Source organism: Pongo abelii, chromosome 3, assembly GCF_028885655.2.
Source record: "Pongo abelii isolate AG06213 chromosome 3, NHGRI_mPonAbe1-v2.0_pri, whole genome shotgun sequence".
Classification (NCBI taxonomy): domain Eukaryota; kingdom Metazoa; phylum Chordata; class Mammalia; order Primates; family Hominidae; genus Pongo; species Pongo abelii.
In genome coordinates this window covers 64,777,266-64,794,300 of record NC_071988.2, presented here as the reverse complement: position 1 = coordinate 64,794,300, position 17,035 = coordinate 64,777,266, and the positions used below count along the sequence as shown (strand labels likewise).

Genomic DNA, 17,035 nt, shown 5'->3' with positions numbered 1-17,035 from the left:
ATACTCAGTTAAGCAGTGTGCCTGTTCTGCCTATGGAGTAGCCACCCTTTTTAATTCCTTTACTTTCTTGATAAATTTGCTTGAATTTCTTCCTGGGTAAAGCCAAGAACCCATGTGGCCTCCCATGGTGATCTCCAATTTTGGGATTCACCCTGTGACATTAGGAGCAACTTAGGGATCCAGTGCATCCCAGGCCAAGACTAATGTGGTGATTTTTGGGGGGTTATGTTAAAACTGGGGGCTCTGCCCAGGCCCCTCAGCGTGGCTTCTTGAGTCAATACCTGGGTACTTACTGGCCCTAGCGCCTACAAGTTCATTCACAGTTCCTTCTCACTGACTTCACCAGTGACCGCTATCAGTGACTTCAAGGGAGAAATGAGGGGGGAGATAAAATAAAGTGAATGGGGAAGAGAAAAAGAAGAGAGGTCTTTTCGCAGTTTGCCAGAATAGTCCCTTCAGTGGTTTTACCCCAAGTGCAACAGGGGCCCCCTTTTAATTTCTTTCTCTCTTTTAATTTTCTTTTCCCTTCCCTCCTTTCTTTTTGCCCATTTTTTGCCTTATTTGTGTCTCACTCAATTTCCATCTTTTTCTCTACTTCTTCATTCCCAGATTTGGCTGTAGAAAATTAGAAAGTTCTTGAACTTGGTTTGCACGGGTGCTTTTACTTTAACATGAAAATGAATGATCAGCCTCCTTCTAATTTTATCCTAGTCTACTGCATCCCTCCTACTCCCTGCACAGGAATTTAGTTGCACTTATCTCTCCCACTTTCTCTCCCTTCTTCACTTTCTCTATTGCTCCTCCTTTCATGCCTGTACCTGGTTTTCCATGCCCTGTTTAGCCTGGCTTGGGATCCAGCAGGTTCTCCAAGGGTTCCTGCAAGAACCCTGGCTGGGTGCCCAGGTCTGAGCCTGGTATGTGCCTCAGTATCACAAAGTTCCTCCTGTAAATGACATCCATTGTTGGAAGTTTCAGAAATTCTAGGTCAAAATGGCACTTAAATATTAAGGTATTTACTCCAACCCAAGCAACTTTTCTAAAAGTTGTAGAGGGTGTGACCTCTTTATTAATTGAAACGTGAAAATCAGCTCTAGTTTGGAAGCTGAGAAAAAAAATATATATATGTATTTATTTCTTTGTTGTTTGAATTCTTAATATAAATGGTTTAAAGGACCATTGAAAACTGCATGCAATCACGGAAGGTTTTGGCTTCAGGCAGCTCCCGTCATGATCTTGGGGCCCCATTGATTCTTTCATCTTTCAGGCGTCTTACTGTTTGAACCTTAAATTTTAACCTGGGACATGTTTGACTAAAATGATGCTGTTAATATTTTCTATTGTGCGAAACACAAAGAGAACTAGGCTCCAGGGTTGTTTCTATTTGCTAATGCTCTTTCTGTTGACTTTTGACTTTTCTAGTTTCCCAGAGCTATGGGGACTTCCCATCCGGCGTTCCTGGTCTTAGGCTGTCTTCTCACAGGTACGGAGCCCAGTCCTCTCTGAGTTCCTTGTTTGGGTGTCTCGTTTTCTAAGCTTTGTGCTGCATGGGTTTATTACCAGTACTCTGCATACACAGTCCAAAAGAGTGAAAAGAAATAGAAAACTATAGTACATTATCCAGAATGACCACAAACCTTCAGTTCCCTTTGCTGTATTGCACTTACTCCATTTCAAAAGGAATGCTCTCCAGTGGCAGTTTTAGTACATATATAATGTTGGCATTGAAATGTTGTTAGTAATAATGTCTAAATTTACTTACTACTCTCTTCCTTTTCCTAGGACAAGGCTTCTATTAGAGCTGGATTAGATAAATTCAGGAATGGTCAGCTGTGGGAGGTGGCACATCTGTCGTCCCAGCTCCTTGAGCAGCTGAGGTGGGAGGATCCCTTAAGGCCAGGAGTTCAAGGTTGCAGTGCACTGTGATTATGCCTGTGACTAGCCACCACACTCCAGAAACATAGCAAGACCTCATTTAAAAAAAATGTTCAAAGGAAATAAATAATAGAAAATTCTTGCCCAAGAAATCATACTTGTCTTAAATCATAACTCTCTTGATGAAAGATGCTTACATTGCTTCCAAATCTCAGAGTCAACTTTATCTTCTCTAGGAATCAAATTGATAGATGAATGTTTGGCTCTTGAAAAATCTTAAAAACTTTCCCACCAAAAGGATCATTGGGGTAATTTGTTGAAGTGTGTATTGGACTGTCTTAGTTTTCCTCCAGATATTTATGCACTGCAGATGTTCGCCATGAAACCAGTGCTCTTCTATTCTGAGGAGTTAGCTCAGCCCGTTAGTGTCTTTGTCTTACCTATTTGGATATGGTAGAATTGAGCAAGACCAGAGATTCAACAGTTCTAAGCTCCACTAAGTATACCCCATCTACAGAGTAATAGGTGATCCAGATGTACTTACAAATCCTATCTTAACAAGCTTTAGGAATTATAGTGGTCATATATTGAAGTTGGGTGGGAGTCTCACACCAGGTTCCAAGGGAGATTACAAATCATTAATTAATAATTAAGTCATAATATCTCTTCTGTCAGTCTTAGGTTTCTTGTTTTCTAAGTTCTGTGCTCCATGGGTTTATTATCTGTACTCTGCTTACACAGTCCAAAAGAGTGAAAAGAAATAGAAAACTACAGGACGTTATCCAGAATGACCACAAACCTTCAGTTCCTTTGCTGCACTGCGCTTACTCTGTTTCAAAAGGAGTAAGTGCAATTTCAGTCTAAATAAGCGAGACTGAAATTTGAGCTTCAAAGATGAACTTAGAGTTTTCACTCTTGGGTTTTACTTACCAATTGTGAATTAAAATCCATATCATCTGGCACCACTGCACTCCACCCTGGGTGACAGAGCAAGACTCCATCTCATAAAAATAAATACATAAATAAACAAATAAATAAATCCACATCATCCTGCTTTGGCCCTGGAAGTCATGAGGGAGAGATGGCATGCCCGAGGGCTATAAGAAATGGAAGATGTGGAATTATTGAGCACAGATGTGCTTTGTGTTTTGTTCAGTCCATGTCCTTGCCTCCATTCTCATTCCATGTGGGTTTTTTTTTTTTTGAGACAGGGTCTCTTGCTTTATTGCCCAGTCTGGAATGCAGAGGCTCACTGCAGCCTCAATCTCCTGGGCTTCAGTGATCCTCCCACCTCAGCCTCCGGAGTAGCTAGGACTACAGGTGTACACCAGCACACCTGGCTAATTTTTTTATTTTTTTATTTTTTGTGGAGACCAGGTCTCACTATGTTGCCCAGGCTGGTTTCGAACTCCTGAGCTCAAGCGATCCTCCCACTTCCACCTCACAAAGTGCTGGGATTATAGACATGAGCCTCTGCACCCCAGCCTCATCTCATTTTAACTAAAGGAAACCTTTGCAGTAACTGTGAACCATAAAGAACCCATATGTGCTTGAGCCCGTGCCATCTTGGGATATTTTATGGTTACACATAAGAGTCTGAGATATGGAATTGGAATCAGACATCCTCTGTCTCTTTGAGTGTTTGGAGGGGTGAATCTAGTGGGGCTTGGTGGAGCTATTTGGAACATTTGCTGCTTTCAGCAGATGCAGTGGCTGTTATAATGGGGGAGCTTTCATGGGCATCCAGGCTAACGGATTTTTGTGTAGAAATGGTCATTGTTGATCTAAGCTGCTACTGTTGCTTCTCTCAGTTATCGGGATGAGACTGTCCTTTCTGACTGCATCCTATTCAGAGCGTGCTTCCTTTTGCAGGGCTGAGCCTAATCCTCTGCCAGCTTTCATTACCCTCTATCCTTCCAAATGAAAATGAAAAGGTTGTGCAGCTGAATTCATCCTTTTCTCTGAGATGCTTTGGGGAGAATGAAGTGAGCTGGCAGTACCCCATGTCTGAAGAAGAGAACTCCAATGTGGAAATCAGAAATGAAGAAAACAACAGTGGCCTTTTTGTGACGGTCTTGGAAGTGAGCAGTGCCTCGGCGGCCCACACAGGGTTGTACACTTGCTATTACAACCACACTCAGACAGAAGAGAATGAGCTTGAAGGCAGGCACATTTACATCTATGTGCCAGGTGAGTTGGCTGGGTCCCCAAGACCAAGCTTCTTCTCTTCCTGTCTCTCCTGTTAAATGTACTAAGGTTTTAAACATATATATAAATAATTAATATTTATTGCGGGAAGTTTGAAAAATGTAAGTGAACACACACAAAAATCATTTGTAATATTATCAAAAAATATTCATTGTTAGCATTTCAGAGCTGTATTAAGTTTGGAAGGTCATCTTTGTTATGACATGTCCTGTATTGATACTGTATAAACAATCTGAAATATACTCATCTCTATTCAGTTCATTCAAGCTGCACACATACTCACAGTGTGTCCAGCACTGGGCTAAGTGTTGAGTACACAAAAATTAATAGGTAAGCCCTGTCTTGGAGTTGCTGATAGTTCATTATAATATCTTCCAAATAAACACTCGATTTTTCAGATTCACTATCAAGATACATTTATTCTCGGAGAGTTGGAAGGAATTTTCTTTTTCCTTTTAAAAAAGTTACATATATATGTACATATATATTATATATATTATATATGTATATATACACATATATAATATATTATATATAACATATATGTATATAATATATATACACATATAATATATATGTATGTATATAATATATATACACATATATAATATATGTGTATATATAATATATACATACATATATATTATATATATACATATATAAATATATATATTTTTTGGTAACAGGGTCTCACTCTGTTGCCCAGGCTGGAATGCAGTGGCATGATCATCATAGCTTACTGCAATCTCAACTCCCCTGGTTCAAGTGATCCTCCCACTTCAGCCTCCCCAGTAGCTGGGATTACAGGCATGCATCACCATGCCCAGCTAATTTTTATATTAGTTGAGACAGGGGTTTCACCATATTGACCAGGCTGGTCTTGAACTCCTGACCTTAAGTGATCTACCTGCTTCAGCCTCCCAAAATGCTGGGATTACAGGTGTGAGCCACTGTGCCCGAATTTTTATTTTTGTTTTTGTAGAGATGGGGTTTCACTGTGTTGCCCAGGCTGGTCTCAAATTCCTGGGCTCAAGTGATCCACACCCACCTCAGCCTCCCAAAGTTCTGGGATTACAGGCACGAGCCACTGGGCCTGGCCTACTCCTGCATTTTAATTAAAAGGACAAAAGGGTCGAGCACAAGTGATGGCAATTTCAGTATGCAGTTGGGTAAATTAAAAAGGACTATGGCTAGAATCCTTGGTTTTAGAACAAAACATAAACTGTTTACGATTCTTGCTATCCTTGCTGTTTTGGCATAGGTGTGTCTTCCTACCTTTCTGCCTTTTCTTTTTCAGTTTTTAATGGTCTCCTCTTCCTACCCGCTATAACTACAGGTGTCCCCAGGGATCTAGACCCTCTTTACTTCTTTCATGATACTCTTATTCATATGAACCTTCCTTCTTAACAATTAAAAAAAAACAAAAAAACTTTGTTTTGAAAAGGGAAGGTATTTAGAATGTCACTCCAACTTCATTCACACTTAGATTCCTTCAGGAAAATCCTCTAGGTGTGGAGGGATTTTCCCCTGCTGTGAAGAGAATGGTAGGAATGTGAATGTGTTAAAGGCACACGAGTCCCTGAAGTTTTAATCCATGTAAGATTGTCCAAAAATTCTTCTTGTTACAGCACAGACGCCATCCAAGTAGCCCCTGCATCGCTGTCTGACAGAGATCTTTTTATTCGCAATAATGGAGATTTAGGGGCCCTTTCTGCAGCTGATGTTTGAGACTCTTAGAACTTCTTACCACCGTAGCTTAAGTAGCTGTTTTTCTTTTGGAAAGGAAATTCTCAGCCTCCTTCTCCCTCTCCTTCTTTAAATTTTATGTATTTCTCAAAGGATTACTTTTTAATAAACAGATTTCTATGCTACTTTTCAATCATACTGACTATAGGTGATGAGTTTTTAAAAGCATTTCATAATAAAACTAGAAATATTTTTTCCTGTTTTAAACAGAGTTGGACTCTATTATTTTATTGTTCATTTTTGTTTTTAGTTGTTTAAATTTTGATTTAGATTCCTGGTTAGTATTTATTTATTTATTTGTAGAGACAGGGTCTCTCTATGTTGCCCAGGCTGGTCTCAAACTCCTGAACACAAGCAACCCTCCCACCTTGGCTTCCCAAAGTGCTGGGATTACAGGCATGAGCCACAACTCCTGTCCAGTATTGATATTTATCATCAGTATTATCCATCAGGAGACAGGCAATTTGGTATTATTCATACTTAAAAATCACTTTGTGGCTGTCATGATAACTAATGCCAGTGGGGCACTTCTTCTGGATATATGTGTAAAGGTGAACTTCATACCTAATATCAATAATGCCAGTGGGATAGTTTTTCTGGATTTATGTGTAAAGGTGAAATTAATGTCTGATAGAGTCTTCATTCTTTTTTAAACCACAGACCCAGATGTAGCCTTTGTACCTCTAGGAATGACGGATTATTTAGTCATCGTGGAGGATGATGATTCTGCCATCATACCTTGTCGCACAACTGATCCCGAGACTCCTGTAACCTTACACAACAGTGAGGGAGTGGTACCTGCCTCCTACGACAGCAGACAGGGCTTTAATGGGACCTTCACTGTAGGGCCCTATATCTGTGAGGCCACCGTCAAAGGAAAGAAGTTCCAGACCATCCCATTTAACGTTTATGCTTTAAAAGGTACTTGTATCATCTCCTTCCTTCTTTAAATAAGAGTAACAGGCAAAATCATCAGGTGCATGTAGGATTTTTTTTTTTTTTTTTTTAAATCATCATCACTGGTGATCCTAAATTCTGATTTGGGGATTTAGGACCCCAGCTAATACAATGTCTGTGGCTATAATAATAAGCTTAAAATTACTAAAGGCCAAAGCTTGATTACCCATGCAAGATTTCATGTTTCATCAGTTGACTTCAAAATACCGTAAGGAATTCTTTTCTTACATAAGCCTCTTACTTTCATTCAAATTCCTGACTATGGCAGCCCTAAAAACAAACATACACCCAGGGGGTTAGATGCCTAGATTAATTTCAGTAACTTAAGAAAAGTGATTTGAAGAAAGTAGTTTAGACTTCAACCGTTTGATGTCCGCAGTTAGTACGCTTGGGGAAGTATAATACATGCTGAGGTCAACAGATATTTCCTGAACACTATTCTACGTGGAGGAATGGGTAGCAGCAAGAGTACACTGTTTTAAAATCAGAGCACAGCTAATTTTGTGCCAGGCACCGTGCTAGGTTCTGGGAAAGTACTGAGAATAACTGAGGAGCAGAGTGGAAGAGAAGAAGAGAAGAAACAATTGGATAGAAACAAAGTGTCTAGAGCAGTGTGGATCAGCAAAGGTTGGTTGATTAAATGAATAAATTTATTAGTCAAGGAGATCGCAGACGAGTATAACCATAACTAACCCACTGCTGAGGAATGCGGTGTTCTATTTGATTGGAATTTATTTTTATTGTTATTATTTTGTAATTCTGTATTATAACTTATGCCTAATTGTTGTACACCATTTCACAATCAAGCCTTGTGAGATTTTCCAAATTTTATCTTGATCAAACTGGTTTGCAAATTATTTTTCAGGGTTTTCTTAAAAAAAAAAAAAACAACACCCAAACTTTTTAAGATCCTGGCTGTCCTATGGATTTTTAGGCCCTTGTATTTGTTCTTTTTTATAGCAACATCAGAGCTGGATCTAGAAATGGAAGCTCTTAAAACCGTGTATAAGTCAGGGGAAACGATTGTGGTCACCTGTGCTGTTTTTAACAATGAGGTGGTTGACCTTCAATGGACTTACCCTGGAGAAGTGGTAGGTACCCTCAAAACGTGCAATGGCTTGGAGCAGAACAGCAGGGCTCAGAAGACCTGCATTTGAGCTTGGTCTGTCACTGATGGGCACATCACTGAGTTTCTCTAGACCTTAGCTTCCCACCTCTGTGATGAACACATTTGATTAAATGGCCTTTAGGACTCCTTGATCAACGGGAGAGTTTCAAATGATAGTTCCTGGACCAGGCCCTTCAGAATACATAAAGAGTGTGCAGTAAGCCTCCTTTTTCAGAAGTCAGACAGAAATAGGAAGGTTCTCTGGCTACAAGATATCAACCAAAAAATTAGAAGAGCAAAAAAAACCACTGGATTTTACTATTGCGGAGACAGTGATTGATTCTCATTGTCTTGGCTTCTGTGCCCTGAGGTTTGATTCATCTGATAGTGTTGATTGCCCGCACCCCTTCCTCTTCTGCCTTGTTGGCACCCAGGACAATGTGTCTTCCTGTTCCACCTCTTATGTGCCTGACCTTTGCATGGCTCACCTTCAGTGAACAGTTATCATGTAATCATTCAGCAAAGGTTTAATGAAGTTTGCTCAATCCCAAGCACTGTACCAGAAGCTGGTTCAGTATTGCAGGAAGAAGGGAGGAGGGGAGATGGAAGTGGGGAAGGGGAGCCACCATGCTGCCTCTTGGTCACTGGAGATTTACACAGAGTCTCAGTCATTCTAATGTATTGTCACTAAGTGTGTAAGACAGCCATGTGTAAGAGGCTATGCATGCCCAAATGCAGGAATGACTAATATTCTTATGGAGAACAAAAACGAGATATATATATATTTCTTCCCTCCACTCCTGACTTGTAAATTTCTGCTCCCTGTTCTTTTAGGCATTTGACAGCTTTCTGTCCTTCTATCCATTGATCTCCTTCCTTTTATCCGTTTCTCTCTCCCATGCATTTGCCGCTGCTTTTCATTTGTCCTGGGGCATCTGACTGGAAGTTGGGCATTTTCACTATTGCCTCACAAACTTCACACAGTGAAGGGACATTTACAGTCCAACAAATGTACATCTTCCCTGAAATATGAAGTGATTTGGTTCTTCTGTTCATATTTGATTGGCTTTAATCCTTAACACATAAACACTGCTTTTTATTTATTGGAGACAGCAATGTTTTTTTCCAAACCAAAGTACATGCTATTTGGCTTACAAATATATAATCAAAGTATTGTTTCATACAGTATGTTTTTTCTGATTATAATAGTAATGCAGGTTTATTGCAGAAACTTTGTAAAATATGGAGAGACAAAGGAAAGGCTACTTCCCAGAGCATCACTGTTTATATTTTAGGGAGATAAAGCTTTTATTTTTCATTTGTATTTCTTTTTCTTTTTTCTTTTTTTGTTGTAGAGATGAGGGTCTCACTACATTGCCCAGGCTGGTCTCGAGCTCCTGGGCTTAAGTGATCCCCCCACCTTGGCCTTTCAAAGTGTTGGGATTACACATGTGAGCCTCTGAGCTTGACTGAGATAAAGCTCTTTAGTATTTCTTATCCATAGATAAACTTTGAATAATTAATAGGTGTTATTCTTTAAACGGTAATTTATTACATTCTTTATCCTTCAGCAGTATAGCACAAACACCTTATATGTGTCATTAACTGTCCTTTTAAAAAATGGGCTGGGTGTGGTGGCTCATGCCTGTAATCCCAGTACTTTGGGAGGCTGAGGCAGGAGAGTCACTTGAGGCCAGGAGTTTGAGATCAGCCTGGGCAATGTATCGAGACTCTGTCTCTGCAAAAATTTTTTAAAAATTAGCCAGGTGTGGTAGCATGAGCCTGTAGCCCCAGCTACTCAGGAGACTGAGGTGGGAGGATCGCTTGAACCCAGGAGGTTGGGGCTGCAGTGAGCCATGATTGTGCCACTGCACTCCAGCCTGGGCAGCAGAGCAAGATTCTGTCTCTAAAAAAATTAAAAACAAAATAAAAAATCTCATGATTTTCTAAGCAGCTAGCTTTTTTTCTTTAGGTTTTATCTTTTAGAGCAGTTTTAGGTTTACAGAAAAATTGAGAGGTACAGAGATTTCCCATGTGTTTCCTACACCCACACATGCATAGCCTCCCGCCTTGTCAACATCGCTATCATCCGTTTGTTATAACTGATAAACCTCCATTGACACATCCATATCACCCAGAGTCCATAGTTTACCTTAGAGTTCACTCCTAGGAGCGAGCTTTTTAAAAGTCGGTTTTCTTCCCCTTTTGCTGTAGAAAGGCAAAGGCATCACAATGCTGGAAGAAATCAAAGTCCCATCCATCAAATTGGTGTACACTTTGACGGTCCCCGAGGCCACGGTGAAAGACAGTGGAGATTACGAATGTGCTGCCCGCCAGGCTACCAGGGAGGTCAAAGAAATGAAGAAAGTCACTATTTCTGTCCATGGTACATTCCGCTTTCTAAAATGTCAGTTGTCCATGCTGCTCGGGATCCATATGTGGTAATCATTATTTAATGGAAACTCTTCCCTGTGCAGAGAAAGGGTTCATTGAAATCAAACCCACCTTCAGCCAGTTGGAAGCTGTCAACCTGCATGAAGTCAAACATTTTGTTGTAGAGGTGCGGGCCTACCCACCTCCCAGGATATCCTGGCTGAAAAACAATCTGACTCTGATTGAAAATCTCACTGAGATCACCACTGATGTGGAAAAGATTCAGGAAATAAGGTAAAGAAACTCTCTGCCCAAGTATGCCTTTTTTTAGTGTGCATCAGAGGCGGACTGAGGTTTGTGTGTGTCTTACAACCCAGACCCAAAGTCAGTCTAGAAAATGTAACAATCTGAGTTAAGAGATGCTTGAAATCACATCCCTTCAATGATAACATTGCAATGTGGTATTAGTATGCTAGTAAGTATTTAATGAGAAGATGAGAAGAAAGAACTAAAAGCTCTGGCCCCTGGGGAAAGACAGGTCACTGGATTCAGCTAGGGTGGAAGAAAGGAAGTAAAATTGGACTCACCAGGATTGAATAGATTGAATATATTCCCTGATGTTCATCATCCATATTGCAAGTAGACATGTATGGTGATTACACCCATGAGGCAGTTATCACATCACCTTACGTGAAAGTTAACATCATAGGCTTAATCTGGACCCATTGAGGACTCCACAGGAAAGAAGAGTAGAGCCTGGCTAACTTTAATCAGGAGAGAGACGTGCAGTGAGTTGCTTGGATCTCTACCTTTTAATGAGAATGGTAGATTGCTCTCATCTCTTAACTAGTGGTGGAGTTTTGAGTGAGTCACTCCTCAGCCACAGTTTCCTCATCTACAATGTAGGATAAACAATACCTTATGTCCTTCAAGGCAAGGAATTGGATCAGATGATATCACGAGGCCTCTTGAAGTTTTAAGCTGTGATTAGAACCCAAGAGTCAGAAGGTACATCTCGCAGCACCCAGCTAACCAGCCCTATACTTTTGTCAGAAATCATCTCAGAAAGACAAAGTCAGTCCTGTATTTCAAGCCTTCAGGAGGAGGAAGAACAGAGCCTTTCTCATCAGTTCAGTTTGCCTCAGGATTTGCTTTCTTCTCTCTGAACTAAATTCCACGTGTAATTGAGAAGCAGTGTCCGAGAAAATGGAATTTTACAACCTCTATAGAATAGTAAAGGAAAAATGAAGTGGGATACTGAATCTGGAAGGCTTTCTGTTGACACAAAATGAAGGTGTACAACAAGGAGGGCAGCTTTCCACGAGGAACTTCCATGAGGCTGTGCAGCCAGAGAGGAATAGGGTAACCCTGGTACAGCTAACACCTCCAACACATGTGTGAGCACTGACTGCAAGCCATAATCCATAGCAATGACAGGACAGGCTCGCCAACTGAGTGGTTCTGGAAAGCTGCCTTTTCCTTTTAGTGATTCAAGGATCCTTCAACGTGTATTTTTTAGTTCCTGTTATGAGCCAGTGAATACAAAGATGAACATGGTAGATGGGGGATCTGGCTTCCTGGAGCTTAAAACTAGTGGACTCACTGGTTTTCTTGGCCGAAGAAGTGTAGACAACAAACAGCAGAGGATAATTTGGTAATCAGCATCCCAGTGCGCCCCAGGGGACTCTCTAAGGAAATCCAGTCCTGGAGCACACCCAGTATGGTCCAGCCTGCTCTCTTCGTAGGTCTGAGTGCCCCAGCATTTGCAAAGTGTTTTGGAGCCTATGAAATGCTTTCACACATACAGTCTCCTTTAATTAACTCTCACAATGACTCTGTGCTATGTGTACAATTATCACGTTTTACACACAAGGAAACTGAGGCATGGAGAATTCTAATAATGCCCGAGTTCTTCTTACTCCATGACCAGTGCTTTTCTTCTCCATTCCAGTTGCTTTTTCACACTGTGATGATTTATAAAGGACAATCAAATGGGCACATACTATATTTACACACATACATGCACACACACACACACACACCCACAACCAGATGTCATTTATAATCCATGTAAAATATTTTTGGGGAAGCTTCTCTTTAATAAAGTTTGAAGAGGCATATTTTTTCTAACTTTTTTTTTTTTTTTTGAGATGGAGTCTTGCTCTGTCACCCAGGCTGGAGTGCAGCGGTACAATCACGGCTCACTGCAACCTCTGCCTCCTGGGTTCAAGCGATTCTTCAGCCTCAGCCTCCTGAGTAGCTGGGATTACAGGCGTGTGCCACCATGCCTGGCTAATTTTTTTTTTGTATTTTTAGTAGAGATGGGGGTTTCGCCATGTTGGTCAGGCTGGTCTTGAACTCCTGACCTCAAGTGATTCACCCACCTTGGCCTCCCAAAGTGCTGGGATTACAGGTGTGAGTCATCATACCCAGCCTATAACTTTTTTTTAATAGGTGATAGAATCCCATGCTTGAAAAATAATCAAAGAAAAAGAGAATGCATTGTAAGAAGCCTCACTGTACTCCTGTCCCCAACTGCCCAGTTCTCCCCTCCTCCCCACAGGGAAACATCTTTATTAGTTTCATTAGGTTCTTATGAAACCTTCCAGAGTTTCTTTAAGCAAAATACAAGCAAGTAGGAATGTCATATCCTGCGGACCACTACATACCAATATGTAGAAAGTGTCCTCATTTTATCCTCCAATGATATTCCATTTTTTGGCTGAACCACCTAAATGATGAATATTTAGGAGAAGCAAGTATTTTTTAAAAAAGGTAAAAATCAAAGGTTTTTATTTATTTATTTTTTTAAGAAAAGCTGATAGGCTGTGTTTATTCATTCAGAAGTCAGGCCCTGGATGAACTGATAGGTCTTGGAGATGGCCATTGCTCATCTCTGAATGTCTGGTTTTCTCTTGTAAGAATTGTGTGTATGATCCAGACCTTCAGTGTGTGCACTGTGTATTGAGAATTCCAGAAGAGATGATATGGACAAGAAAAAAAAGATGACTTTACTTTTTACAGTAAAAATAAAACAAATTGAAGAGTACAATTGTTTAAACAATTGGAACTTACTTAGCTGCTGCTTGTTGAAACAAAATCCTTTTTTTAAAAGGTATCGAAGCAAATTAAAGCTGATCCGTGCTAAGGAAGAAGACAGTGGCCATTATACAATTGTAGCTCAAAATGAAGATGCTGTGAAGAGCTATACTTTTGAACTGTTAACTCAAGGTATGTAAAGGGAGTATAAAGATAATGCTAGCTCTGTAGATGAGTGTCTTCCAAGGAAAGCCTGGCACTTTTCTCCCAGTTTATGGAAGAAAAGCAATACTTAGAGGAGAAGCAGTGTCTGCAGATGTCACATATCGGGGATACCTCTGCTGGACTCATGAATTCAGGTATTTCTGGGAGGTTCTGGGTTACTCTAGAGTAGGCGAGGAATCCCTAGGCTCCACTAGCTTTCTTTATTTTTGTAGAGATGGAGTCTTGCCATGTTGCCCAGGCTGGTCTCCCGGGTTCAAGCTATCTTCCCACTTTGGCCTCTCAAAGTACTGGGATTACAGGTGTTAGCCACTGCACCTGGCCTGCACCACCTTGCTTAGCACCTGCTTCTCAATCTGAGAAGAAGTAAGTGATACTTTTTGGTCCAGATGACCTTAGATTGTTCTGGAGAGTTTTGCTACAAGTTTTCGTTGTAGACATTGTACAGTGGTCTTTACCAGAATGGAGTGCCCAAGTCTGTTTACATTCGGGCTCAGCACCTATCCGGAGTCCCAGCCATGTGCCAGGTGCTGTCTGAAGTGTGCTCATGTGATCCTCACAGTAAAACCTGTGATACAAGCATCACCATATATCTAATTTATTTGACCACAGATTTAGAAAAGAATTTTTAAAACCTAATAACATACCACAGATGCATTTTGGTAAATGGTGCTTTAGATTATACTTTAGCTGAATCCATTAGTTGAATCCTAAGCTATAATATAATTTTAAGAACCTCCTTGCCTTTCAAGCCAAATAACCAAGGGACTTTCTCTCTCTCTTTCCCTCCCTCCCTCACTTCCTTCCTTCCTTCTCTCCCTCCCTTGTTCTCTCTTTTCCTTTCCTTTCTATCCTTCCTTCCCTCTTCCTCACTCTCTCTTTTCCTTTCTCTCCTTCCTTCCTCCCTCCCTCCCTTGTTCTCTTTTCCTTTCCTTTCTTTTTTCCTTCCTTCCTTCCTTTCTTCCTCCCTCTCTTTTCCTTTCTCTCCTTCCTTCCTTCCTTCTTTCCTTCCTTCCTCCCTCACTCTCTTCTTTTCCCTTCCTTCCTTCCTTCCTCCCCCACTCTCTTTTTTTCCTTTCTCTCCTTCCTTCCCTCTTCCCTCACTCTCTCTTTTCTTTTCCTTTCTCTCCTTCCTTCCTTCCTTCCCCCTCCCCTCCCCTCCCCTCCCCACCCCTTCCCTTCCCTTCCGTTCTCTTCCCATTTTTCTTCTCACCATGTTGCCCAGGCTTGCCTCAAACTCCTGGGCTCAAGTGATTCTCTTCCACCTCAGCCTTCCAAGTAGCTGGGGCTACACGTGTGGGGCATCACAACCATGGACTTTTCACTTTCTTCACTGCAAGTTAAAACCATCACAGGGATAAATCTCAAAACACCAAAACTGTGAAAATGCTGCTAACCACGTGGGTCTGTCTAAACTGGAGTGTTAATTGTACAACTGGTTTCAGCCCCTCTGGAGTGGTTTGAATGCCACATGAATGAGTTGTGAACTCATATTCCAACTTGTAGTCCCATATGTTCTGGGACATGAACTATTCCATTCTGACTTCTTTCTGCCTCTTGCAGTTCCTTCATCAATTCTGGACTTGGTCGATGATCACCATGGCTCAACTGGGGGACAGATGGTGAGATGCACAGCTGAAGGCACGCCGCTTCCTGATATTGAGTGGATGATATGCAAGGATATTAAGAAGTATGGAAAACAGATGTGTCTTCTTCTTTCGTGGTCAGAATCTTTCTCCCTTGACACAAATGATGTCAAATACATTTTACTTATTGACTATAAGATAGGGTTTTGGGTGTGATAGCTTCAGAGTATGTATCTTTTGTCACGAATAGCTGTGAGAAGAAGGTCCAGGGCTCTCATTAGACCTTCAAAATGTCTCCAATCTAAAAAAAAGAGTGAATTTTAAAAACCACTGATCTAAGAAGATTTTTACTACCCTGGCTCACATATCTTATTTGGTGAACTTTGTTTGGTAGTCGGACTGCATGTAAACATAAATGTGACTGCTTAGTCCTGTATCTGCCCACCTGCTGTTTGGTGGGTTAATTCGCCATTCCCTCCTCCCTCCGCCCAGTCCTCAGCCTTCTTAAATGGGCACATGAGCAGTGTGTTTACACTTCATCCATGGTAACTGGTTGTGTTCAGAAGCCTCAGTTGTTTCTTCCTCTAGACAGAGACTCCTCATCTTAACTTCTCCCAGGGCTAAGGACAGACTTGGATGTTGACTGGAGTTTCTAGTAGATTCCAGTGTGGAGCAGGAATCTAGGTCTTATAACTCAATCTGAGGATCATCGCAATCCTAGCGACACCTTAGGGGCTCTTCCCAGTGTGGGTGTTGAGAAGGGAGGGCTCCAGGCCTTTCTGAAGGGGTGGGAGATTGAGATCATGAAATATGGTTGAACTTGAACTGTTCAGTTTGCTCATAGGTTCAAGATTGGGGAATAGTAGTCATATTTTATTAAACTTGTTTATCTCTGCCTGCTATGTAAACACGTAGCTTTCAGTTGTTCATGTGTGAGTTATTCCCTCTTCAGCACATGCAGACAAGTTTTAATGTTCATCTGCACGTAAAATAAATCAGTGTGTATTGCCCCGAAATATAGGCAAGGTCCCAACTCCTTGCCATCTTAGAGTGTTCCCGTGGCTCCACTCATTGCCATGACTCTCAGGAATTGGCCCTATACTTAGGCCCTTTTTCTCTCTAGATGTAATAATGAAACTTCCTGGACGATTTTGGCCAACAATGTCTCAAACATCATCACGGAGGTCCACCCCCGAGACAGGAGTACCGTGGAGGGCCGTGTGACTTTCGCCAAAGTGGAGGAGACCATTGCGGTGCGATGCCTGGCTAAGAATCTCCTTGGAGCTGAGAACCGAGAGCTGAAGCTGGTGGCTCCCAGTGAGTTGCTCAACAGTCAGGACAACTCATCAGCTGAGCCGCATCTCCCCCAGGCGGATCTTTGAATCCCAGATAGGGGTCATATAGAAAGGAAGGTCCCAAGGCAGAAATTCAGTTATGAATGCTCTTAAAGGCATGTGGGACTTTGTTTTATTTTGTTTTGTTTTTTGAGACAGTCTTGCTCTGTTGCCCAGGCTGTAGTACAGTGGCGCAATATTGGCTCACTGCAACCTCTACCTGGGACTTTGTTTTAGATTCAGATCCAAAACTGCATTTTTGCAGAGGCCCCTCAACATTTTGCTTGTCTAATAATATAGCTACAGACTCTACTTTGAATGTCTGTGTATGTGGATGGAGTGTGGGGAAGAAGGATCTTCTGTCTCATTGCTCCTTAAAAGATGGATGAAGCCAAAAGCAATATAAGCAAAATGCAACTTACAAAATAAGCTTTATAATAAAGCATATGAAGTAGAGGTGTCTGCCCATATAGTAGCTGTCAATTGCATGTATCCTATTCAAATTCTGTCCACAAGGTTACTGTTGGAGCAACTTCGGAGAAAATACTGAGTTCTCCTGATTGAATTTTGCCCCCTTCTTGTATAAAGAA

General features: G+C 41.2%; 1 protein-coding gene across 6 annotated transcripts in view; it reads left to right on the top strand.

The window, feature by feature from the left end:
- The window catches only part of PDGFRA (platelet derived growth factor receptor alpha), a 63,359-nt gene that overhangs the window by 22,474 nt on the left and 23,850 nt on the right, over nt 1-17,035 (top strand). For all 6 annotated transcript variants that reach the window (XM_009240023.4, XM_054554013.2, XM_054554012.2 and 3 more), the window contains exons 2-10: nt 1,420-1,480; nt 3,745-4,062; nt 6,487-6,747; nt 7,744-7,874; nt 10,106-10,277; nt 10,369-10,558; nt 13,380-13,495; nt 15,089-15,215; nt 16,235-16,428. In XM_009240023.4, the coding sequence (XP_009238298.1) occupies nt 1,432-1,480; nt 3,745-4,062; nt 6,487-6,747; nt 7,744-7,874; nt 10,106-10,277; nt 10,369-10,558; nt 13,380-13,495; nt 15,089-15,215; nt 16,235-16,428 (1,558 nt within the window). In that variant the 5' untranslated portion in view covers nt 1,420-1,431. The remainder of the gene's footprint in view (nt 1-1,419; nt 1,481-3,744; nt 4,063-6,486; nt 6,748-7,743; nt 7,875-10,105; nt 10,278-10,368; nt 10,559-13,379; nt 13,496-15,088; nt 15,216-16,234; nt 16,429-17,035) is intronic.